General features: G+C 37.9%; 1 protein-coding gene across 2 annotated transcripts in view; it reads left to right on the top strand.

The window, feature by feature from the left end:
* LOC145432883 (neuropeptides B/W receptor type 2-like) overlaps positions 1-25,726 on the top strand; it is a 94,956-nt gene that overhangs the window by 65,994 nt on the left and 3,236 nt on the right. Inside the window, exons 2-12 of one of the 2 annotated variants that reach the window (XM_080309710.1) lie at positions 18,190-18,440; positions 19,225-19,331; positions 19,732-19,866; positions 20,742-20,845; positions 21,004-21,085; positions 21,459-21,570; positions 21,627-21,726; positions 22,151-22,272; positions 22,386-22,466; positions 23,680-23,747; positions 25,575-25,665. In XM_080309710.1, the coding sequence (XP_080165836.1) occupies positions 18,267-18,440; positions 19,225-19,331; positions 19,732-19,866; positions 20,742-20,845; positions 21,004-21,085; positions 21,459-21,570; positions 21,627-21,726; positions 22,151-22,272; positions 22,386-22,466; positions 23,680-23,747; positions 25,575-25,665 (1,176 nt within the window). In that variant the 5' untranslated portion in view covers positions 18,190-18,266. The remainder of the gene's footprint in view (positions 1-18,189; positions 18,441-19,224; positions 19,332-19,731; positions 19,867-20,741; positions 20,846-21,003; positions 21,086-21,458; positions 21,571-21,626; positions 21,727-22,150; positions 22,273-22,385; positions 22,467-23,679; positions 23,748-25,574; positions 25,666-25,726) is intronic. The other variant, XR_013912990.1, reaches the window with a different exon arrangement.

The following is a 25,726-nucleotide window of genomic DNA, read 5'->3' as shown; positions in this document are numbered from 1 at the left end:
TGTTTTTATCAGAACCAGATAACTATAGATAGTTTTGATAGTATAGATACACTAATTATGCCGAATGGCAGTAATCTAACATGTGAAATTCTTCAATGCTCTAATTTTAATAATAATTAAATATCTGGTTTTCTTAAAATAGTACAGGACAAGTGTATAGTGCGAATCGAGCAAAGCTTGGCGTGCGGGTATTCGCCATTCTCGTGCTTATGAGAATGAACTCTGGTGTGATGTGAACTGAACCTGATATTGTTGGTGTTCTATATAGTCTACCAGCTCTGGTGTGTAAGATATGTCGAGAATTAACTTATCTAGTTTAATTCGTGATGGGGGCAAGGACTTCATCAGTCAAGGTTTTGGTATCGGACATTCGCCTGTTTTTAATTAAATTTGGATTTTCCCATCGCAGTCAGAAACATCGCAGCGTGGTATCGCTTTGAGATGAAACGTTCGCGGCACGGCCTTGACTTTGGTGGCAAATTTTCCGAATCAAATTAGAATTCCAGTTATAGCTACACAGTATTTTCCAAATGATTGGAACGTAAACTACCGACTAGGCAAAAGTAATGCGACAGAAATCAAGGTCAGTTCATATCAAATCGGAGTTCATTCACAAACATGAGGATGGCAAATGTCTGTACAGTAGGGCTCTTCAAAAATGACTTTTTTTCTAAAATCATACTGGCTACTTGATAAAATTGTCAGGTTACCTAATTTAAGCCTACACACAAAATTTGGTTCGATTCCAGCCAGTAACCGCTTTGCTACAGGAGAAGAAAGTTTCTATTTATTGCATGAAAATAAATAATAAAAAATTTGAAAATGTTCTGTTCACCGAATTTGATTCAATTCCAACCTGTGGAAGCGGAGTTATTGCCGTCGAAAAATTTGGATTTGAATAAAATAGTATTTACGGTGAGCACAACTATAATAAATAAACAAAAATCGGTCACCGTAAATACTATTTTATTCAAATCCAAATTTTTCAACGGCAATAACTCCGCTTCCCCTGGTTGTAATTGAACCAAATTTGGTGAGCATCGTTTCTATAGACAGCCTAACATTTTCATGGGGTGAACAGAAAATTTTCAAATTTTTTATTATTTATTTTTATATACTAAATAGAAACTTTCTTCTCCTGTAGCAAAGCGGTTACTGGCTGGAATTGAACCAAATTTTGTGTGTAGGCTTAAATGAGGTAACCTAACAATTTTATCAAGTAGCCAGTACGATTTGAGAAAAAAAGTCATTTTTGAAGAGCCCTACTGTACAGCAAGCTTGGCTCGTTTCGCACTATACAGTTCTCCTGCAGCCTTTTCAGGAAAATCAGGAATTAGATTAGAATGAAAATGAGAGCTTAGAAATATCACAAATAAGATCAGAATTTGAATTCTGGCATTACGATCTTTTAGTCTAATTATATACAACTATATTTATCTAGTTGTACAAGCCTGCTGGCTGACTACTATTGTGTGTTCAGCTCAGTCTATATTTTTCATCAAGACGCCACAAGATTGCGATACACTGAAAAGATAGGAAGGTGTCGAAACGACTTGGAGTAGTCTTTGAAATCAGACACCCACCTTGGCCTTTAACATTTATTAAGAAGCATGGACGCTGAATGAAATGTTACGGAAGATAGCATTAACGGACGAAAGAATAAAATGAAGTGGTACTTGTCGGTAATAGGCGAAATAGATATGTCAGATCAGGCTGCATACCCAGCTAATGGCGTAATATTAAATGATACACCGGCGAGGACTTCGACACGTTTCAAAAGGCTGTGTCAGTCGAAAGAAGTTATACTTTTCGGGCTTTTCGAAGTTTTACTGTTTCGCGAAACCTCAACCGACACTAATCAGTCATAATTGATGCCTTTCCAGATTTATCTCAATTATTATTCCTATTGAAAACTGGCGCTTTCAAACGATGTTATTTTTTTTCTCCACCACATTCAGAATAGTTAATATAGACAGAAAATGCACAATATGTATAGAGCATTGGTTCTTATCTGTACTGGTTCGCAGGAGCCCCAGGGGTTCGGTGGAGCTCAACACACACACTGATACAGCGTCAGTCATACCGATTTACAGTAAATTCATTATCTTTTGTGTGAAAATCATATTTCAATGGTTTTGTTCTTTCAATGTTGTTGAATGTTGATGCATGGTTCATTTTGCGCACCAGTATTCTGTATAGCAAGGGGCTGGATGTGTAATGTCGTAGACTATAGGCGAAAATTTGGGGTTCGATAAAGCCTCGCAAATTAGCGTAAGGGTTTGCCAGATTACTAAAGGTTAATAACCACTGATGTAGATGAATAACTGTTCACAGAAAAATACGAATTCAATAACTTGGACATATAATTGAACGATGATGGAGGAGTCAGAATATATCGTGAAGAGAAAGTACAGCTTTCATTTACACAGTTTCCAAGCAAAAAGCGTCCGCGATACTCAAATTCCCGACATCTCATTACTATCTTATTAGTATCTCAAGGTATGCTAGTGATTGACGGAATCGACGTAAGTTATCCGGATAATCTCCGCAATATAACAAGAGGAGTTGAGATCCTGTGAGTATCGTCGCGTCGCGTGCGCATTCTCATGAATTTTATATCGAAAAACCTGATCGCGAGGTGTCCGATTCGGGGAAGAAATCAATTTCCCGCGTTTCTGGAGGAGATGATCCAACGCTTCCGTCGGATTTTCTGAAATTACAAGACTACGAGCACATTCTCATGAATAATTCTGCTCCGCATATGGCGCGTCAGGTTACGATTTTTTGGGGATTTTCTCACTTCTCCGGTGGAATCGTACATTTTTGACGCGTGCTGTGAGTAGTATTATTATCCTTTTTATACGCCCCGCCCCTCAGGCTATTTAGAATGTAAACACTCTCATAATATAATTTGCGTCGGACTATGCCCGGTTTATGATGTCATCACAGAGGAATTAGGCGATTGCAATGTTTTGTGAATTTCAATACCTATTTTCCATGTGTATTTAGCAATATGTATTGAATACCTTTGCGATTTTGAGCGCTGCGACTCGATAATATCAATCCCTACGCTTCTGATGTATGATTTTTTGTGATAAGGACCTTGGTAACATTCAGAGTCTGCAACGATTGTTTGGATATACATTATAGCAATTCCCTCACTAAACTATAGGCGGTTATATTACTCTATTGGTCAGAGATAACTCATCCGTCCATATTTTTAAACTTGATTTTATGTATACAAGTTACGGTCTCTGCAGGCTCCACATTTTACGACTTATTTTCATTAGACGCAGGCAAGCGATTCTCAAGTTCAGAGCTACGGAAACAAATCCCTCGCATGTGCACGTTTCGAAGTCGTAACAGCTTAGTAGCATATACGCGAATCCCAAGGCGAAAATAATCGAACTAACAATAGCCGCAGGCGTGCGATTCGCAGGGCATTATTTATACAAACACTTTCGATACCTGTACGCGAACCCCAGCGTCATAACGATAAGGTCTAATTAGCGCGTTCTGAAACCGTAAATTTAGTCAACATCATTGAGATAGCCCTGATTTAAAGATGATGATCGAGTGAGACGATAGCACTCACCAAGGTTATACTATCTTAACCTTAAACTACTCTCTACTTCACAAAATATAAAGTTATAAAAGTAAATAATCCAGTGATCTATTTTCAATCACTATATTTTTCATTAATCAAAACTAAGAACTGTTAGTAGACAAACCCTAGGACCGATGCAAGACGGCGTGAAACAGCGCTTTCGCTCGATTCTTGTAGTGACCACATTTCATACGATTCAGTCCTTTTCATGTCACTAGAATAAGGGTGATTAAACCGACAGTGAAACGCCGCCAGCGTCTTATAACGTAATAATGTAAGCTGCGTCGGGCGCTGCTATAATGTTAGGAGCGAATATAGTAGAAAGTACACGTCTGGACACCTGTATGCAGATGCGCATACTACCGTAGTAAAACGCATAACAGAATGCACGCAAAATTCGATATTGCTTTGTGATGATTTTGATGTTGTTCCATACCGATTGGGAAGATAGGACTCCTAATTTCCTAACTAACTACATAATCCCTAGTAACATAGTCGGACGCATAACGGAATTTACGCAAAATCGGTATTGCTCTGCGATAATTTTGACCACTATGTTTTGATAATAACTTGCTTCCGAGAAATAAATAACATTCATTATACGTTAGATGATACTTTTCCTTGATATTCTATTATGTGTATTTAGGGCTTATGCGACATCACCATGTTGGCGACAGGCCTGATTTGAACACACTAATTTCGCGAATTAAACTTATCGCTCAACACGGACACTCAATGAAGAGCGCCCCGGAGACCCACATAAATGCTCCACAATTCTTGACATATAATATACTGAGCATATAATAAGATGACAAAACCTATACTTGAGTACTCCGAAATGTACAAGTACTTTACCTTTTCACGACGTTTTTGTAAGATGAATACTAATTTTATTGAAAAATAAAAATTATGTTCTCAAGTAGGTTTTTGTCTACACGCACCAACAACTCAAGTAGTTATGACATAGGAATGATTCATTAAGTATAGCGCAAGCAGGCCAAACCTATAATTGAGTGCTCCAAAATGTACAAGTACTTCGCTATGTACTCCGTCCACGTAAAAAGTGACTAGGTTTTAGACTACTTTATCGATTTTAAATGTTGCACAAATACCACAAACTTTGCCTGCTTTCAGAGCTGGCAACTAAATGCAAGACAGACTTTACGCAAAAGTCTCTATTCTGAAAACTTTATCAAGTTAATAGTTTAAAAACTTATACTTGAGCACTATGAAATGTACAAGTACTTTACCTTAACACGACGTTTTTTGTTAAATGAATACTAATTTTATTGAAAAAATAAAAAATAAAAAAGAGCGAAAAATTACATGTTATCCCGGAACGCAACAAGAAAATTCGTATGAATTTGTAAACTAATTATTCATGACATAATATTAATTCTACTTGTATACTTTTTCATATTTTATAACAATTTTAGTAGTACTTAAATAAAATTCGGAATATAAACTAATCGAAAAATTCGGTAACCAATTTCGCATAGGCTTGCATACAAATGAGGAAAGTTACATCAACGCGTGTTAACTAATTGTATTATGTAGCTTGTAATTCATGCAAGTTTCGAAACTTCTACACTGAGTCTTTTAAAGTAGATAGAATCGAAAAATCTAATCGAAAATATTTACGAAGTTTGGATGCGACATATTTGGTTTTTTTTTTAAATTATTCATATCCCTGATTCGAAATACTTTTGACTAACTTATGTTGTCGACATAAGATAAGCGTGAAGTGTACAAATTTCGATGTTGCGCAAATACCACAAACTTTGCTTGCTTTCAGAGCCGGCAACTAAATGCAAGACAGACTTTACGCAAAAGTTGCTATTCTGAAAATTTTGTCAAGGTAATGGTTTGAAAACTTATACTTGAGCACTACGAAATGTACAAGTACTTTATCTTTACACGACGTTTTTTGTAAAATGAATACTAATTTTATTGAAAAAATAAAAAAGAGCGAAAAATTACATTTTATCCCGGAGCGCAACAAGAAAAATCGTATGAATTTGTAAACTGACATAATAATAATTCTACTTGTACACTTTTTCACATTTTATAACACTTTAAGTAGTACTTAACAGTTTCAGTTATAAATAAAATACGGAATATAAACTAATCGAAAAATTCGGTAACCAATTTCGCGTAGGCTATGCATACAAATGAGGAAAGTTACATCAACGCGTGTTAACTATCGAGTTATCGAATGATTTTTTCCTTACATCAAAACAACTAGAATGTGTAACTACATTAAAAAAACGTATCTAAATGAGCTCCAGGGCATTGTGATTATGCAGCATACCAAATTTCATCACACATTGCATGATGGAACAACTTTAAAACTAACGCAGTTCTATAGCAACTTTTGCCTAAATCTGTTTTCGCTAGCGTGTACATATACATAGTCAGCTTTAATAACAGAATTATCATGCTAATATGTGACTCCTCACCCTGAAACTTGGTACGTAGTTGTAGGACACTGGCATTTTACTTATTCTAGACATGCAAAAATAAATCATGCAGGTATTAGTATTAAGCTCTACTCAGTAAACTGCGATCTGAAATAAGTCGTAGGGATGGTACCACAAAAAATAACTATACATCGTTTTGTATGGCCACATATTGTAGTGTTGCGACATAGAGCGGGCGCATCAGTGCAAGTTTTGAAAGCTGGAAAAGATACGCTCGTATTATTTGATTCGGATATTAATCCTGTGGAATCTCAAGTTATTCGTAGTCATTGGAAGGATAATTGCATCATAGATGTGCAGGAAAAAGAGATCTTTCGATTTGTGGGAGTCGTCAATATTCAACGAAAATCCGGCCATATAATTGTGCGCGGGTCCCATTGTTGAAATTGAATTGATCAGCGTGACGTTTTACATACTGCGCTGTATCGAAAGCATCAATGCCAGTTGAATATCGTCGAATGACTGTCTATAATGTTAATGACATACAAGAGTCCTAGTTATCTAAGCTGTGGATTTGCATAGCTGCTTGTCGATATATATGGATACAAGAATGGAACTCGTGAAGCGACATCGAAACATCAAGCGATCTGGAGGATTTCAGCAAGTGAATCGATGCAATGACGCACAATGATATCATTGATATATTATGCTCTTTTTCGAAATAAATGAACTCGTACACTATGCAATGCTATTTCAATCAGACTGATTAAGTATCAGCTAAAGTATAAGACACGAAAAAAGCTCGGCACTGAATCGTTATATTATGGGAATCGATTCGACTTCTCGGAATCGTAATTAAATGAATGTATCGACAGACAACAAGTTAGTTGAAAAGTAAAACTAAGCACCAACGAATATCCGTGAAAGGGTTGTAATCTCGGTGAAATAGTGTGCGACACATTTTTCCACAAGTCGAATGCATGTCGGTTCATACTAAGACCATGTTACGGCCAAATATGTGTGTTTTTCTGTCTCCAAGTCAGCTACCCCCACATTGAATGTACAGAGTCGGTGCATGTATGAGACTTCAGAACATTTGAAAGTTATGCAAATTCTAGGATCCTCATTTTCAAAGTAGCTTAGATCTCGAAATAAGCTCTGACTCGCTATTTTCCTCAAAGCATGGAATTATCACGAGTATCACCTTCGATCGTTGAAGAAAAGGATGAGATTATATCCGAAGCATATTCCTTGACCAGGAATTTTATCATGTACGAACTCGATGGCTCATGCGTTAAGGTGAATACGAAAGCAGAGAGAACCTTACGTCGAGTTGGGGATGAAATGTTCGAGCAACATCGAACTGTCCTAAACGCAGTCTCCAAACGTCTCCGCTATAGCGATGTTGAAGTCAATGAAAAATATGAAGAATATTTACCCAATGAGCGAATGTTCCTGATGATAGCTGATGAAATTTGCAAAGATACCAAAGAAAATTGGGGTAGGATTGTCTCCCTTTTTGTGCTGGGTAGCATTCTTGCTCGCAAGAACGAGGATGAACATCATGGGGAGCATATAGAAGCTATCATACAGACAGTCGGAAATTACATTGCTAGCAGAAGACTAAAGTAGATAGTGCGAAATGGAGGATGGGTGGGTGATTTACATGCTTTGCTTATGATTTATAAATTATCTTTTAGCATGAGATATATATTGTATCCGCTCCCCAGAGCCCATATCATCTCTCGATGATGAAACTCAGCTTTACCTTCCAATTCGGTTCCCGATACGATAACTTTCATCCGTATGATCATTAAGGCTTCTATTTTTGTTGTAGGATGGCTTTGTAGAATTCTTTGATAATACCGCTTTCGACTACAATAAAGTTTGGCAGGGACTCGTGTTTGTCGGGATCGGACTGACATCTATTGCAATGGCATTATCAAGATAATGGATGTTCGCGTGTTTTGTCTCATGTAATATTTTAAGAATAAAATTCTTCATCGTTTAATCGCATCCATTTTACTGTAGGACCTATACAGTTTCTTCTGAGGATACTCGAAGGATTGCCCCATATGGAAACCTTCTTTATACTTTTAATTTTTCAAATTTCTACAGCTACGTAAGGAAATTGTTAGGATTACCCAGAATACATTGCAGGTCAAATTTGATTCGATTACGAGCATTATAGCGACAGAGATTTACGATAGTGTAAAATGACCTACCTTACGACATCAAATTTCGTCTTCTCTCCAAGTGGGTATATCATGTTCTATAATATTGTCCATACCGAACAAATATAAATTTGCCTGTGCTGTTGCTTTGCAAGAATACTTTGCTCACATAGTAACCAATTTCTGGTGGATCCCGAATTGATATAGACAGAAATGCGAAAAGGTACATTGACATGTCTTAACTTCTGCCATAGAAGTTGCGTTTCTGACCACTTAAAAGTTGCTAGAGCTCACGCTGTTTTATCGTCGTATTGATGTTCGTTTTGAAAAGTAGCATGCTCAATGGTTCATGTTCACATTATTCAGTTTAATTAGGTTTTGCGCAAAGAAAAATAAAATTCACGCAAAAGTCGGTATTGCTCCGCGATGATTTTGATGTTGTTCCATACCGATTTGGGAGGTAGTACACTTAATTTCGAAAAGTACGCAGATAACTACTTCTACTAAATTCTTACACTTCTAAGCTTCTACACTGAATCTTGTGAAGTATATAGAAAAGGAAAACTAACGAATAATTCATGAAGTTCCGATAGGCTATATTTGAGGTAATGATTCCCATGCGAATGAAAAGTAAGAGCAGAAGGTTAGTATATCAACGATATCGTTACCCGTCATTGCGTCGATTCGCTGCTTGAAATCCTCCAGATCGATTGATGTTTCGAGGTTTCGTGGTTTCGCTTTGCTGTCATCCGTACGAGCAGAATGTCTGGATTAGGAACAACTACACCAGGACCATTGAAGCTTTCGGTACAGCGCAATATGAATAGCGCTACGTTGATCAATTCAAATTCAACAATGGCTCCCCCGCACGATTATGTAGCCGGATTTTCGTTGAATATTAACGACACCCACAAACCGAAAGATCTCTTCCCCCTTCACATCTATGATAGAGTTATCACTCATCGTAAAACTCAAATATCGCGCAGTGAGAGTTCGCAAATTCTCGAAGTATTTTTGTTATTTTTATTGCGATAAGTCATTCTGCAGCGCGAAAATGCGTCGTAGGATATAGATGAAACTTGCACCACTCATGAAGACCGCTGAAAACAGTACATTCCAACATTTAGTAGCAGTAAATTTCTAGTAAAGTACAAGACGTGATGATTTCCAAGTGAGTTAAAAAGTAAGTATTGCAGGTATAGTTTACCTGAAAACTGAATACTCTGAAATAGAATTAGATGCAGTGTAAATAGTTAATCACTTGATTAAGTTTAGTGCAAGCAGATAAAACCTATACTTGAGTAGTACAAAATGCACGAGTACTTCGCTATCGCCTCTCTCCACGTAATAAGTGACTACGGTTTAAGACTGCTTTTACCGATACTCGTCGGTTTCAGTTTTAGATAGAATTCGGAAACCAAATAATTTCATAAACATAAGCTAATTTAATGAATTTACTCGAATGTACTGTGCCGCGCTGATAAGATTAATTATAATATACTTATCATGTTACAGCGATTTTTCTAGCGTAGAAAATCTTTAAAATGTAGTAAGCAGGCCAAATGAAGATATTCATTGAGCTGAATAAACATAAAAAATACTCTAGACTACTTTATCGGTACTTTACAGTTTCAGTTTTAGATAAAATTTGTCCCTTTCACCTATAATTACAACTCCTCGCTATCTAAACATGTTTAGAATATATTATTTGCGATGATACGAACCCGTGAAGTACTCAAGTAGCTTTTCGTAGGATAGAGATGAAACTGACAACACTCACCAAGACCACTGGTCCACTGAAAAAAGTACATTGTAGCAGTAAAGTCCTACTAAAGTACAAGAAGTAATGATTTCGTTGATATACTAACCTTCTGCTCTTACTTTTCATTCGCATGGGAATCATTACCTCAAATATAGCCTATCGGAACTTCATGAATTATTCGTTAGTTTTCCTTTTCTATATACTTCACAAGATTCAGTGTAGAAGCTTAGAAGTGTAAGAATTTAGTAGAAGTAGTTATCTGCGTACTTTTCGAAATTAAGTGTACTACCTCCCACATCGGTATGGAACAACATCAAAATCATCGCGGAGCAATACCGACTTTTGCGTGAATTTTATTTTTCTTTGCGCAAAACCTAATTAAACTGAATAATGTGAACATGAACCATTGAGCATGCTACTTTTCAAAACGAACATCAATACGACGATAAAACAGCGTGAGCTCTAGCAACTTTTAAGTAGTCAGAAACGCAACTTCTATGGCAGAAGTTAAGACATGTCAATGTACCTTTTCGCATTTCTGTCTATATCGATTCGGGATCCACCAGAAATTGGTTACTATGTGAGCAAAGTATTCTTGCAAAGCAACAGCACAGGCAAATTTATATTTGTTCGGTATGGACAATATTATAGAACATGATATACCCACTTGGAGAGAAGACGAAATTTGATGTCGTAAGGTAGGTCATTTTACACTATCGTAAATCTCTGTCGCTATAATGCTCGTAATCGAATCAAATTTGACCTGCAATGTATTCTGGGTAATCCTAACAATTTCCTTACGTAGCTGTAGAAATTTGAAAAATTAAAAGTATAAAGAAGGTTTCCATATGGGGCAATCCTTCGAGTATCCTCAGAAGAAACTGTATAGGTCCTACAGTAAAATGGATGCGATTAAACGATGAAGAATTTTATTCTTAAAATATTACATGAGACAAAACACGCGAACATCCATTATCTTGATAATGCCATTGCAATAGATGCCAGTCCGATCCCGACAAACACGAGTCCCTGCCAAACTTTATTGTAGTCGAAAGCGGTATTATCAAAGAATTCTACAAAGCCATCCTACAACAAAAATAGAAGCCTTAATGATCATACGGATGAAAGTTATCGTATCGGGAACCGAATTGGAAGGTAAAGCTGAGTTTCATCATCGAGAGATGATATGGGCTCTGGGGAGCGGATACAATATATATCTCATGCTAAAAGATAATTTATAAATCATAAGCAAAGCATGTAAATCACCCACCCATCCTCCATTTCGCACTATCTACTTTAGTCTTCTGCTAGCAATGTAATTTCCGACTGTCTGTATGATAGCTTCTATATGCTCCCCATGATGTTCATCCTCGTTCTTGCGAGCAAGAATGCTACCCAGCACAAAAAGGGAGACAATCCTACCCCAATTTTCTTTGGTATCTTTGCAAATTTCATCAGCTATCATCAGGAACATTCGCTCATTGGGTAAATATTCTTCATATTTTTCATTGACTTCAACATCGCTATAGCGGAGACGTTTGGAGACTGCGTTTAGGACAGTTCGATGTTGCTCGAACATTTCATCCCCAACTCGACGTAAGGTTCTCTCTGCTTTCGTATTCACCTTAACGCATGAGCCATCGAGTTCGTACATGATAAAATTCCTGGTCAAGGAATATGCTTCGGATATAATCTCATCCTTTTCTTCAACGATCGAAGGTGATACTCGTGATAATTCCATGCTTTGAGGAAAATAGCGAGTCAGAGCTTATTTCGAGATCTAAGCTACTTTGAAAATGAGGATCCTGGAATTTGCATAACTTTCAAATGTTCTGAAGTCTCATACATGCACCGACTCTGTACATTCAATGTGGGGGTAGCTGACTTGGAGACAGAAAAACACACATATTTGGCCGTAACATGGTCTTAGTATGAACCGACATGCATTCGACTTGTGGAAAAATGTGTCGCACACTATTTCACCGAGATTACAACCCTTTCACGGATATTCGTTGGTGCTTAGTTTTACTTTTCAACTAACTTGTTGTCTGTCGATACATTCATTTAATTACGATTCCGAGAAGTCGAATCGATTCCCATAATATAACGATTCAGTGCCGAGCTTTTTTCGTGTCTTATACTTTAGCTGATACTTAATCAGTCTGATTGAAATAGCATTGCATAGTGTACGAGTTCATTTATTTCGAAAAAGAGCATAATATATCAATGATATCATTGTGCGTCATTGCATCGATTCACTTGCTGAAATCCTCCAGATCGCTTGATGTTTCGATGTCGCTTCACGAGTTCCATTCTTGTATCCATATATATCGACAAGCAGCTATGCAAATCCACAGCTTAGATAACTAGGACTCTTGTATGTCATTAACATTATAGACAGTCATTCGACGATATTCAACTGGCATTGATGCTTTCGATACAGCGCAGTATGTAAAACGTCACGCTGATCAATTCAATTTCAACAATGGGACCCGCGCACAATTATATGGCCGGATTTTCGTTGAATATTGACGACACCCACAAATCGAAAGATCTCTTTTTCCTGCACATCTATGATGCAATTATCCTTCCAATGACTACGAATAACTTGAGATTCCACAGGATTAATATCCGAATCAAATAATACGAGCGTATCTTTTCCAGCTTTCAAAACTTGCACTGATGCGCCCGCTCTATGTCGCAACACTACAATATGTGGCCATACAAAACGATGAATAGTTATTTTTTGTGGTACCATCCCTACGACTTATTTCAGATCGCAGTTTACTGAGTAGAGCTTAATACTAATACCTGCATGATTTATTTTTGCATGTCTAGAATAAGTAAAATGCCAGTGTCCTACAACTACGTACCAAGTTTCAGGGTGAGGAGTCACATATTAGCATGATAATTCTGTTATTAAAGCTGACTATGTATATGTACACGCTAGCGAAAACAGATTTAGGCAAAAGTTGCTATAGAACTGCGTTAGTTTTAAAGTTGTTCCATCATGCAATGTGTGATGAAATTTGGTATGCTGCATAATCACAATGCCCTGGAGCTCATTTAGATACGTTTTTTAATGTAGTTACACACTCTAGTTGTTTTGATGTAAGGAAAAAATCATTCGATAACTCGATAGTTAACACGCGTTGATGTAACTTTCCTCATTTGTATGCATAGCCTACGCGAAATTGGTTACCGAATTTTTCGATTAGTTTATATTCCGTATTTTATTTATAACTGAAACTGTTAAGTACTACTTAAAGTGTTATAAAATGTGAAAAAGTGTACAAGTAGAATTATTATTATGTCAGTTTACAAATTCATACGATTTTTCTTGTTGCGCTCCGGGATAAAATGTAATTTTTCGCTCTTTTTTATTTTTTCAATAAAATTAGTATTCATTTTACAAAAAACGTCGTGTAAAGATAAAGTACTTGTACATTTCGTAGTGCTCAAGTATAAGTTTTCAAACCATTACCTTGACAAAATTTTCAGAATAGCAACTTTTGCGTAAAGTCTGTCTTGCATTTAGTTGCCGGCTCTGAAAGCAAGCAAAGTTTGTGGTATTTGCGCAACATCGAAATTTGTACACTTCACGCTTATCTTATGTCGACAACATAAGTTAGTCAAAAGTATTTCGAATCATGGATATGAATAATTTAAAAAAAAAAACCAAATATGTCGCATCCAAACTTCGTAAATATTTTCGATTAGATTTTTCGATTCTATCTACTTTAAAAGACTCAGTGTAGAAGTTTCGAAACTTGCATGAATTACAAGCTACATAATACAATTAGTTAACACGCGTTGATGTAACTTTCCTCATTTGTATGCAAGCCTATGCGAAATTGGTTACCGAATTTTTCGATTAGTTTATATTCCGAATTTTATTTAAGTACTACTAAAATTGTTATAAAATATGAAAAAGTATACAAGTAGAATTAATATTATGTCATGAATAATTAGTTTACAAATTCATACGAATTTTCTTGTTGCGTTCCGGGATAACATGTAATTTTTCGCTCTTTTTTATTTTTTATTTTTTCAATAAAATTAGTATTCATTTAACAAAAAACGTCGTGTTAAGGTAAAGTACTTGTACATTTCATAGTGCTCAAGTATAAGTTTTTAAACTATTAACTTGATAAAGTTTTCAGAATAGAGACTTTTGCGTAAAGTCTGTCTTGCATTTAGTTGCCAGCTCTGAAAGCAGGCAAAGTTTGTGGTATTTGTGCAACATTTAAAATCGATAAAGTAGTCTAAAACCTAGTCACTTTTTACGTGGACGGAGTACATAGCGAAGTACTTGTACATTTTGGAGCACTCAATTATAGGTTTGGCCTGCTTGCGCTATACTTAATGAATCATTCCCATGTCATAACTACTTGAGTTGTTGGTGCGTGTAGACAAAAACCTACTTGAGAACATAATTTTTATTTTTCAATAAAATTAGTATTCATCTTACAAAAACGTCGTGAAAAGGTAAAGTACTTGTACATTTCGGAGTACTCAAGTATAGGTTTTGTCATCTTATTATATGCTCAGTATATTATATGTCAAGAATTGTGGAGCATTTATGTGGGTCTCCGGGGCGCTCTTCATTGAGTGTCCGTGTTGAGCGATAAGTTTAATTCGCGAAATTAGTGTGTTCAAATCAGGCCTGTCGCCAACATGGTGATGTCGCATAAGCCCTAAATACACATAATAGAATATCAAGGAAAAGTATCATCTAACGTATAATGAATGTTATTTATTTCTCGGAAGCAAGTTATTATCAAAACATAGTGGTCAAAATTATCGCAGAGCAATACCGATTTTGCGTAAATTCCGTTATGCGTCCGACTATGTTACTAGGGATTATGTAGTTAGTTAGGAAATTAGGAGTCCTATCTTCCCAATCGGTATGGAACAACATCAAAATCATCACAAAGCAATATCGAATTTTGCGTGCATTCTGTTATGCGTTTTACTACGGTAGTATGCGCATCTGCATACAGGTGTCCAGACGTGTACTTTCTACTATATTCGCTCCTAACATTATAGCAGCGCCCGACGCAGCTTACATTATTACGTTATAAGACGCTGGCGGCGTTTCACTGTCGGTTTAATCACCCTTATTCTAGTGACATGAAAAGGACTGAATCGTATGAAATGTGGTCACTACAAGAATCGAGCGAAAGCGCTGTTTCACGCCGTCTTGCATCGGTCCTAGGGTTTGTCTACTAACAGTTCTTAGTTTTGATTAATGAAAAATATAGTGATTGAAAATAGATCACTGGATTATTTACTTTTATAACTTTATATTTTGTGAAGTAGAGAGTAGTTTAAGGTTAAGATAGTATAACCTTGGTGAGTGCTATCGTCTCATTCGATCATCATCTTTAAATCAGGGCTATCTCAATGATGTTGACTAAATTTACGGTTTCAGAACGCGCTAATTAGACCTTATCGTTATGACGCTGGGGTTCGCGTACAGGTATCGAAAGTGTTTGTATAAATAATGCCCTGCGAATCGCACGCCTGCGGCTATTGTTAGTTCGATTATTTTCGCCTTGGGATTCGCGTATATGCTACTAAGCTGTTACGACTTCGAAACGTGCACATGCGAGTGATTTGTTTCCGTAGCTCTGAACTTGAGAATCGCTTGCCTGCGTCTAATGAAAATAAGTCGTAAAATGTGGAGCCTGCAGAGACCGTAACTTGTATACATAAAATCAAGTTTAAAAATATGGACGGATGAGTTATCTCTGACCAATAGAGTAATATAACCGCCTATAGTTTAGTGAGGGAATTGCTATAATGTATATCCAAACAATCGTTGCAGACTCTGAATGTTACCAAGGTCCTTATCACAAAAAATCATACATCAGAAGCGTAGGGATTGATATTATCGAGTCGCAGCGCTCAAAATCGCAAAGGTATTCAATACATATTGCTAAATACAAATGGAAAATAGGTATTGAAATTCACAAAACATTGCAATCGCCTAATTCCTCTGTGATGACATCATAAACCGGGCATAGTCCGACGCAAATTATATTATGAGAGTGTTTACATTCTAAATAGCCTGAGGGGCGGGGCGTATAAAAAGGATAATAATACTACTGCTGTGATAGACCGCATTAAAAGCATAATTTAATCAGTCAGTCGTTTTATTGAAATCTTCATCAGTTCAAAACACCACAAGATTGCGATATAATGAAAAGTCCGCATCTTATCAGGGAATTGACTTTTCGTTATAAACAGTGACGTGAAGTGTGGTTCGTGATTGAGGATGCAGATTCCCTTTTAGAATCACATTCTCAAAGATAGAAAGCCTGAACGAGTAGCTGATTCAGTTAAATACTTTTTAGTGCTATTTGCGAGCAGGCCTCGTAAGAAGGTGCACTATACAATCTTTGGTTGGAAAATACTGCCTGAGAGAAAAAAGTGTGTATCCACACCCGTGTACCACCCGTGATATACGGGTGTGAATATACACCGCAGAACCTACCTCAGATTTATACCACGGTATAAATCAAACACTACATTTAATCCCAATGATGCTTGCACGTAGGGACGTAGGAAGGGTGTAAATGAGTGACACTCTTTATGTGATACATATCCCAAGGGTGTATTGGGTTCTCTACGCTTACCAGCGCTTTGGAATTTCTCGGGGTGACTAATGAAAACAGAACTTACCCCTGGGATATATATCCGTAGGTATTGGTGTATTTCACTCATTTTCATGCAATGAAGGAGTGTGAAATAACGATATAGCACCCGACAGTCCTGTTTACCTGATTGACATCCCCCGCGAGGGGGAAAATTGGCGAAACACGATTTTCGTCTTTAGTGGACTACTTGAAGGTAGGTGTGGAAAACAACATCAGTTACATAAGCCAGGGAAGGTATTTGGTCCGCACTAAACGTTGATCGTCGCAATTTCACAATTCATACGACGCTACTATTGGTGGATGTGTTACTCCGACATAATTGGCGAGGCATATTAATCACTTCGCTTCAATGAGGTATGAATAACATATAACCGATTGTCATATTACTAGGGCTGGGTAAAATCGAGTACCTGAGTGATTCGATTCTGAATCACGTATTATGCTTCGAGTCGAGTCGAGTAATCGAGTATCACTCATTATGACGTCACAGCGGAATGTAATATGTCGAAGTTCAAATTTGTACCTTTTATGCCACCACAAAGAACATAATGACTGTTATCCGTCACATTAGAGATACTTTAGTATTTTTTTGACCATACCGATTTCATTGCACTTCTTGACAATGTTGTGAGATTATCATGACTTCGGAAATGTGTAATTTCCAGTAACGTTCGTAGCTTTATACTGTGTCTGGTATGCTGAGACACGGCCAATCAAGGTTTCAAGGCCTCCTAAGTGGAAAATAGTATCAACTCAATAATTCTCATTAGCAAATTAACTTTCAGTTACGAGAAGCGTATATTTTCAGTACTCGAAAAATTAGTCTTTTACTACTCGACTCGAATCATTAGAATTAATGCTCGATTCAAATTCGAGTACTCGAATCATTGTGCCCAGCCCTAATTACGATCTTGAAAGATTCTGGTGTCCTGACGTTGTTGCTTTTCCGATTTTCGGAATCAGTGCTACATGGCACTCCATTGATAGAGGATATAAATTATGAGCTCTGGTTGTTATCACTGACGAGTCTTATAGTTTCTTACTGCATCAGTTCTCCTATCGACCTATTTGCGAACAATACATATACATATCCCGTAACTTTAGATGTACATAATTTGGAAATCAGTCATTCACGAACATTAGTAGACAAATACCAATAACACTGGTCAAAACATATTTTGGCAGATAAAGTTTTCCGGTTTTTGGATGGCACTGATTCCATATATGGCCTCGTTCTTTTTTTCCAAATTGGATCAATAAATTTGGAGACAAGACACAGGGCAAAAAGAATGACAGTTTCAACCAACTGAATCTAGACCAGTGGCCCCCAAAGTGGACGATATCGCATGGAGGGGGCAATTTTGAGAGACAGTGGAGGGAAAACTACAAATGCGCGATATGGGAGTGAAAATATCAGAGTGTTCCGTCAATTAAATTTGAATACCTGTTTACTTTCTTGCTATGTTCAATATTTAATTATATATATATATAATGATCCTTGAATTCTCTCGACATTTTCTTTAATTTATCTCCCTGCTTTTAATCTACGAATTATTTCGCGCAGCGATAATGCATCTCACCCATAAAATTTAAGACATCCCTAACCCTATTTTTGCGTCTGTTTATCAAATTTGGTGAAGAATGTGGAACACGACAATAGAAAGTGTTACGGCATCTTCTGCTGGGCCGACTAATGCTACGTTTGAAGAAGTTCTCAAAGAGTTCCGATATATCATCCTACCTTCCATATACACGATTGTCGTTTTCGTGGGTTTGATTGGCAATGGGATTGTGATATACATCATGCATACGAAGGTGAGTCAACATTTCCTTGCGATGTATCCGATTTTTATTGATATATGATTGTTGATATATAAGGTTGCAAGGTTCTCTCTAATTATCCATAGTTGCTGACGATTGCCCATGGCGTGAGTCAGCCGGATAGTATCAAATTGAATATTGAAGTTCTGTGCCTCTGTGATTATGTCTTCAACTGTCGGTATTGGAGACGGTCGGGTTCGCTGGAAAATCAATCTCAAGTCCGAATCGTTCTGTCAAAAGCTCGCTTTCACTATCACAAAATAAATATCCATGAGGCATCGCTACTATAGAATGTCACGTGGTACTTGCACAGCTAGATAATGCTAGCACCACTCCAAGGTAGATCATACCAATAACTCCATGTAAAACAAAATTTAATTCTATGCATTTCCAATTGATTTAATTCGTTCTACCTATAGTAAGAAGATTATCTGGTAATGCAATCCTAACCGCATTATAGCCCGTGACGATACAGGATAACGACGTGGCAAGCATTGCGTTTGTGTATTTACTAAGTTTACTGTAAGTAAAGAAGATAATGTAAATACGGATTATCTCTACCTCTAAAGTCTAAACCCTTGACAATTGTTCATTTCAATTCTGCAATCTAAATATTTCATGTTTTGCGAAGGAATAAAGGTTTTACTTTTTACTGACATTTACTTCAATCTCAACATTTGCCTTCCGGGTCATGCTGCTGTCCGCCATATATGTGTGTATTTACCAGTTTTACTTGTAATAAAGAATATAATAACAATCTCCTATGTATCTCTCAAAGGGGAAAGATAAAAGCATCACCGACATTTACGTTCTCAACCTCGCGATAGCGGACTTCATTTTCGTGAGCATGCTGCCCATGTGGACAGTCGACCACGCCCTAGGAGGGTAAGATTATTAATTGTTGTCACGTCGAAAGACAGATTTGTACAAATTATTGTTCTGGTGTGTGATGTTCTTGTATCCATTGCTATAGCTCCGAGTAATCACTACTAACAGCGGTGCAGACAGGGGTGGGTTTGGACGATCGGAACTCTCCCATTTCAAACTCGAAACCGATCTTTTTGAAATTCCGATTCTCTCTCCAATATTTCTTAGCTCCTTTGCAATTCAGTAATTTGCATAATCAGTTATTAGTTAGGTTTATTATAGTTAGTTAGTTGCGGATTTTTTTAAGGTCGTTATTTCTAGTTCTAGTTCTAGTTGCGCATTGTCAATATCCAGTTCGTACAAGTGCGATCAGTAGACCCGTAGTTCACACTTGTCGCAACTTGAACCTTGTCTGCAGATGGCCATTCGGGAGCGCGATGTGTCGTATTGCCAGCGGGTGTACCTACTTCGACATGTACGCAAGTGTGTTCTTCCTTACCGCCATGGCGGTAGATCGTATGATCGCCGTTGTCTTTTACACTACCATACAAAGGTGAGTTGCGATGTTGTTCCAAATCTCTAAGTTAAGTATATTATTGATAATAATCTTATCCTTTAAATAAAACAACAAGTTTGCCGTAAAACAAACGACTTGGTGTCTCTTAGGGGTGTATGATTGGTCAATGCTGAAACTATATCATTGTTTGTACCATGTGTCCTTATCTTTTACTTCCTTCGTTATTTTGTCTCCTTTTTCGTCATCAGGTAGACGACAAGTATAGACCACATAACTTTGCAATAAGAGACCTTGATAGAAGGGGTGATCTTTTAGGCTCGCTAAATTACTGGGCTGAGGGTCCCAAGCAACCACCTCCAGAATTTTAGGAGACCCGCTATAAAAAAGGTAAATAAACACTGGCCGGGATTATGCAGAGAGTAGCCTAGTAGAGAGTAGAAAAGTACGATCTTAGCGAAAAGAGTGTGTATTTCCACCCGTGTACCACTCCTGATATAGGGTGTAAATAAACACTATACAGCCATGGCACACGGAACCTGAACCTACTTCAGACTAAAACCGCGGTATGAGTCAAGTAGCCTACAACATTTTAATCAAAATTATGCATGCGTGTAGGCATGCAGGATCTATGGCCGCGATATAATTCTGAGTTAGGTTCTGTTTTCGTGTACCACCCTTTTCGGCCCTTTCGCTAAGAGTCATCTGCGACTGACTACCTAAAATATGCCACGCAGTCACCAAATCTACTCTTCGTCACTATACCTAATTGAGTGTTTTTCAGACCTTTCGTTTTGAAGTTTTGGTAAGGCTTAAAAATCTCTGTGAAAGTGAAAATTTACGGCAGCACTTTTACTTGATTACCAACGTTGGCTACTTTGAAAATATATCTGTCAGTGTATATTTCTATCCAGGAGCCGGTTCCGCGCCAGAATAGCCGTTGTTTCCATTTGGATCTTTTCGGGTATTCTTGGGGCGGTGCCCACCTACTTTCGAGGAACGGTTGACACTTCACCAGGTTGGTATGCGATACAAATTGTGCTCGAAGAATTAAGTCTACTGGCAGCTTTGTTGGGGGAGAGCGGTATTACATTATATGCAAACTTGGACAACTCGATATTACAAGACTCGTTAGAGCGGAATTCCGGTAATCCAAACTTTTCTCCTCGATTTCAGGCGGATTGCCTAAATGTGCTTGGACATTTGATGACGAACAGGAATCACACCAAACCTGGCTCATCGTATTCGCTCTGACCAGGTGACATTCTTTACCTCTCATAATTTTTGTTCGACGGCGTAGAATTATGTATTTCTGTGTATAGTACTTGGTAATGTTGAACTTGATCATGTATAGTACGATTATACATTTCTTTGGAGTATTTGGCTGTATTAGGTTCGATCATGTATAAATATGTATTTATTACAAACTATTGCATTTAACCTTGAGAGTTCATAAAATGTCCTCGCACTGGTACTTTTACTCGTACTTGAGTCCCAACGAAGACAACTTTAACCACTTGACTATGGATCAGAAATGTATGACTGCGATTACTCCACGTTTGGTCGAAAATTTCACTGATATTTATGAAGCATCGTGTTATCCGCATTATATTTTTGATTTGTCTTTTCAGGGCTGTTGTCGGGTTCGCAATTCCACTTCTCATTATTCTCATTTGTTACTCAGCAATCATTATTTTTCTCCAATCCAGAGGAACGACCGGCAAGTTGACTGGAAAGCGTCAAGTATGGCCGACATTTAGTTGATGTATATGCCTTGCAGCTTAATTATTTAATTTTAGGACCGAGCCACGAAAATGGTGCTGGTGGTGATCGCTGTGTTCCTTTTGTGCTGGCTTCCAAATCAAGTTTCAAACCTATTTTATGTCATACACAGTCTGAGTAAGTAGTGATTCATCGGCTAGAATCAGTGGATCATGATGCTGTATTCAAAGGCAGGGTTGCAATGACTCGAGTTGCGATTTTTCGTTGACTGGACTTGACTCGAGTAATCTACGTATAAATGGTAATTAATTCGACTCGAGTCAAGTCAATTCGAGTCAACGAAAAATTGCGTCTAGTCATTACAACCCTTCTTTTCATACCTGTCATCTTCTCCTTCCATTCGGAGTAGTTTGGACTTGCCTTGGAAATTGTTACTTCTGTTTGTAATAGAGTAGAGTATTCCTAGCACTACTTTTACTTGAGCCGCAACGCTGAATATTTTGAGTAGAGTAAACCTACTGTGAATACAGCTGCCCACTCTTTTGTGTAGGCTACTTCTTACCGTGCTGAACTTATCTGAATTTCATTGCGCTGTCACCAGGCAAAACAGCATCGGACAGGTCACATTACTACGTTCATATGTTCACGACCACCCTCGCGTTTTCACACAGCTGTATAAATCCGATTCTTTACGCGTTCATGCGGGAAGATCTTCGAAACAAGGTCAGGATTTCCCAAATTTTGTTAATAACACGAGGCATCCGATTGAAATTGTGAAAATTTTAATTGAAAATAGCTTTTCCCCGTCTCGTCACTGTTCGTTTTTTTTTGTGCAGGCCACCGAAATGTTGTACAATGTGAAGATGTGCTGCTTGTGTAAAAAGAGGGAGCATCGAAAAGTTCTTATGAACACGGAGGTGACGTATTGAAGACAAACACGTAGTCAGTACCCACTATACACCCCTGTGACATATCCCCCTTGTGGGTTTTATTCATTCTCATGCATGGAAATGCATAACTGTTGGTTGGTACTCAGGGGTTGTCAAAGTAGCAGCTGTCGGTACTAAAGGAGAAGTAGGAGTCAATTTTTACTATAGCAGAAGTAGAAGTAGATATTTACAAGTAAGTAACAAAGTAAATATTCTAGGAATGCTGTAAGTATTCGGGCATAATCTGCCTAACAAAACTGAAACTGTCAAGTAGGATTGGACGTAAGTTAAGTGTAGGATCGGGTAGTTTTGCCTCAAAGACTGTAGTGAACTGAAGAGTGAGTATAGTTTTAAAATATCATCACTTGAGTGAGTAGTACTAGGAGGCAAAACCTACTTCATTACTTTCAAAAAGTGGAATAGTAGACCGACTTTGAGTACTCAAATCTAAATCGAGTGTTAATTCTATTGATACAAGTCGAGTACTAAAAGGGGATTTGTTTCAAGTACTGAAATGATACGATCTTTGCCATTAAGAGTTAATTTATCAACGAGAAGTAGAGTCTCGGTAGGATTTACCTATGTGGAAGCCTTGAAACCTCACTTGGTCGTATGGCATCTTACGAAACATGTAGTACAACGCTACAGGCTACACACGTTAGTGAAAACGACATATCTGCGAACTCGTGATCAACTCACACCATTGCCACAATTTGTGACTCACAAAGTGCAATGAACTAAGCATGGTCGGAAAAATCTTAAATGTGATGTCGAACCGACAATATATTCTTTGTGGTCACCTTAAAGGTACATATTTGAACTTTGTCCTGCTTTCATACTGTTATGAGTGGCGGGATAGCGCAGTTCACTGGCTGCAACACCAATGGGTTGTGGGTTCGAGTCCGACCGAAGTTGACTCCAGAATTCCTACCCAAGTGTTGTAGGTTTATCTGGGCTCCTCCTCGCAATCTCATCCGCGTAAGCGGTGTCTTACAAAAGTCCAAACGCGGGCAGTCGACAGTTTTGTAATCAAAAATAAGTAATATCGACCTGGTGTAAATGACTATTGTAGTCGACAAACACCATGCATACCGCAAACAACAACAGCATACTGTTATGATGTCTTAGTGATACCCGAATACTTAACTCAAAGTCTAATTCTCGTGTTATTTATCCACGTAACCGAAATTTTCTTCGCCAGGCAACCGCCACGCCCAAATCAAATGACAGAAGGAAGATTAACTGCGACGATCAAAATTATCAACTCCGGTAATCTTGGTCTAGTATTTGTTACCCGCATCGAAATGCCTGTCAAAGCATATGCCAAGAGAATCCTCGCCACACTGTAAATCAGTAGTTATCAACGGATGTGCCGATGCACACTAGTGTGCCAATTGGATTGCTCCGGGGTGCCACGAGAGAGTGTTGTAAACAAGGTCCACGTACACCAACATTTGAGGTCACCAAATACTAAGTAGGGCATAGTCAGCGGTTCTATTGTTATTACCCGTTCAAGATATACAATATTCAATGCAATGTGATGAACATAGGAGAATATCGAAACGACCAGGTACGGTCTCTCAATCTGGCACCTGCTCAGCCTTATGTCCGTCGTAACGGTGTTGAATCTTGATCTTTCTTGTTTTAGGCTTCTTCGCTCTTTTTATATCTTCTTTGAATTCGCCTTATTATGAGACACAAATTTATGGCACGAACTATATATTTTTCACTCTCAGAGGGTGTCGCGAGGTCAAAATTGTTGAGGGCGACTGCTGTACACGAAAAACATGTGTTTAGCCGATTTCAACCCTAGATTAAGATATAAATCAAGCATAAGGCACCTTCAGCCACCAAATTTCGAATCCAAATCCTTTCAATGGATCAAAATGAGTCTGTGCTCGTGGTTTATCAACGTCTATGATACCGTCCCACTTGACTTACCTCGCGTGATAGCAAAGCTGTCAATGGAATCCGCAAGATGACGCGACTGGTGTTTTTCATCTTTCGTTTTTTTACAAACCACCACAACTAGTAAGCATGAGTGTATGTATCTGTATACTTGTTTCTAATCACCTATAGGTTTCGGCTTGACATGAAGATCGTAAGGATCATATCGCCGGCACCCGTTTATACCGTTATAAAGCCAGTTACACGCTATTATTAATGTATATGTGTTTGTTTTTGTTTTGAGTATTTTTTTTTGCATACTCATTCTGTTTTAATCCGGTTGACGAAGAAATAAATCTCTCTCTCTCTCTCTCTCTCTCTCTAGTGGGAATATAGATGGCGTCTGTCAGACACGTTCCAAGGCTCTTATTATTTATATTTGTGTAAACCATCAAGGTGCTTTAGCGATGAATATATCACTTACATGGTTGTAACCAAGTCGAGTCAACTCGAGTCATTTGTAATTCACCCACGAGTCAAGTCCGAGTTTAAGTCAATGAGCAAAAGGTCGGCTCCGAGTCATCGTGTTTAGTGTTCATTATCGTTTTGAAGTCAGGTTCAAGTGATTTTAAAACTTTCGGGTGATATCGCATGCCTTGCATTCATAATATATTCATTTTCTCACTAACAAGTTTATTCAGCCGCATGAAAGGTTTCTGGACCTATTTTCAAGTACTAATAAACGAGACTTGAATCAGGTTATGTAGAATTTCTCGAGTCATATGACTTGAGCATAACACCCGAAAAAGTCGAGTCAGCACAACGATTCCCTCAATTCCAGACGAGTCATGCTGTAGTTTAGCAGAATGACTCAAGTCAAGTCGACTAAACGAAAATTTGAGACGAGCTAGATATCGTACGATACAATTGATAACAATTTGTCTCAAATGACTGTTGTAGTGTTTCGAATTGTCAAGGTTCACTAACGCGAGGGTCCGTAGTTGGCTTCAAAGCAAGCCAGAGTCACTTATTCAGGGTTGAGGGCAATCTCCCACACGCCACGTCAGTATAAGAGTATAACATTTTTCAAGTCTAAACTTATCCAGTTAGCTCGTACCACATCATGTATTTTCCTTTGGTGTCAGTATTTTACACGATGAAATGAAACAATGTAGGGCTCCAGCATAATTGCGTATTTCTTCTCAACAGCCTGATGAACTTGGGCACGACTCCTAAGACTTCGCTGGAAGAGATCTGCGACGGCGACGTCAGAATTGACGTTCTCAAGACGGACGAGGAGGTTTGCGAATAATTCTATTCCTAATGATTGTTCCACAATAATTCATTAAATAAAGTAATAA

This window comes from Botryllus schlosseri, chromosome 2, assembly GCF_051294905.1.
Source record: "Botryllus schlosseri isolate E-star chromosome 2, Bs_hap1, whole genome shotgun sequence".
Lineage (NCBI taxonomy): Eukaryota > Metazoa > Chordata > Ascidiacea > Stolidobranchia > Styelidae > Botryllus > Botryllus schlosseri.
Note: the sequence above shows the minus strand (reverse complement) of the source record. Positions and strands in the feature narration are given on the sequence as shown.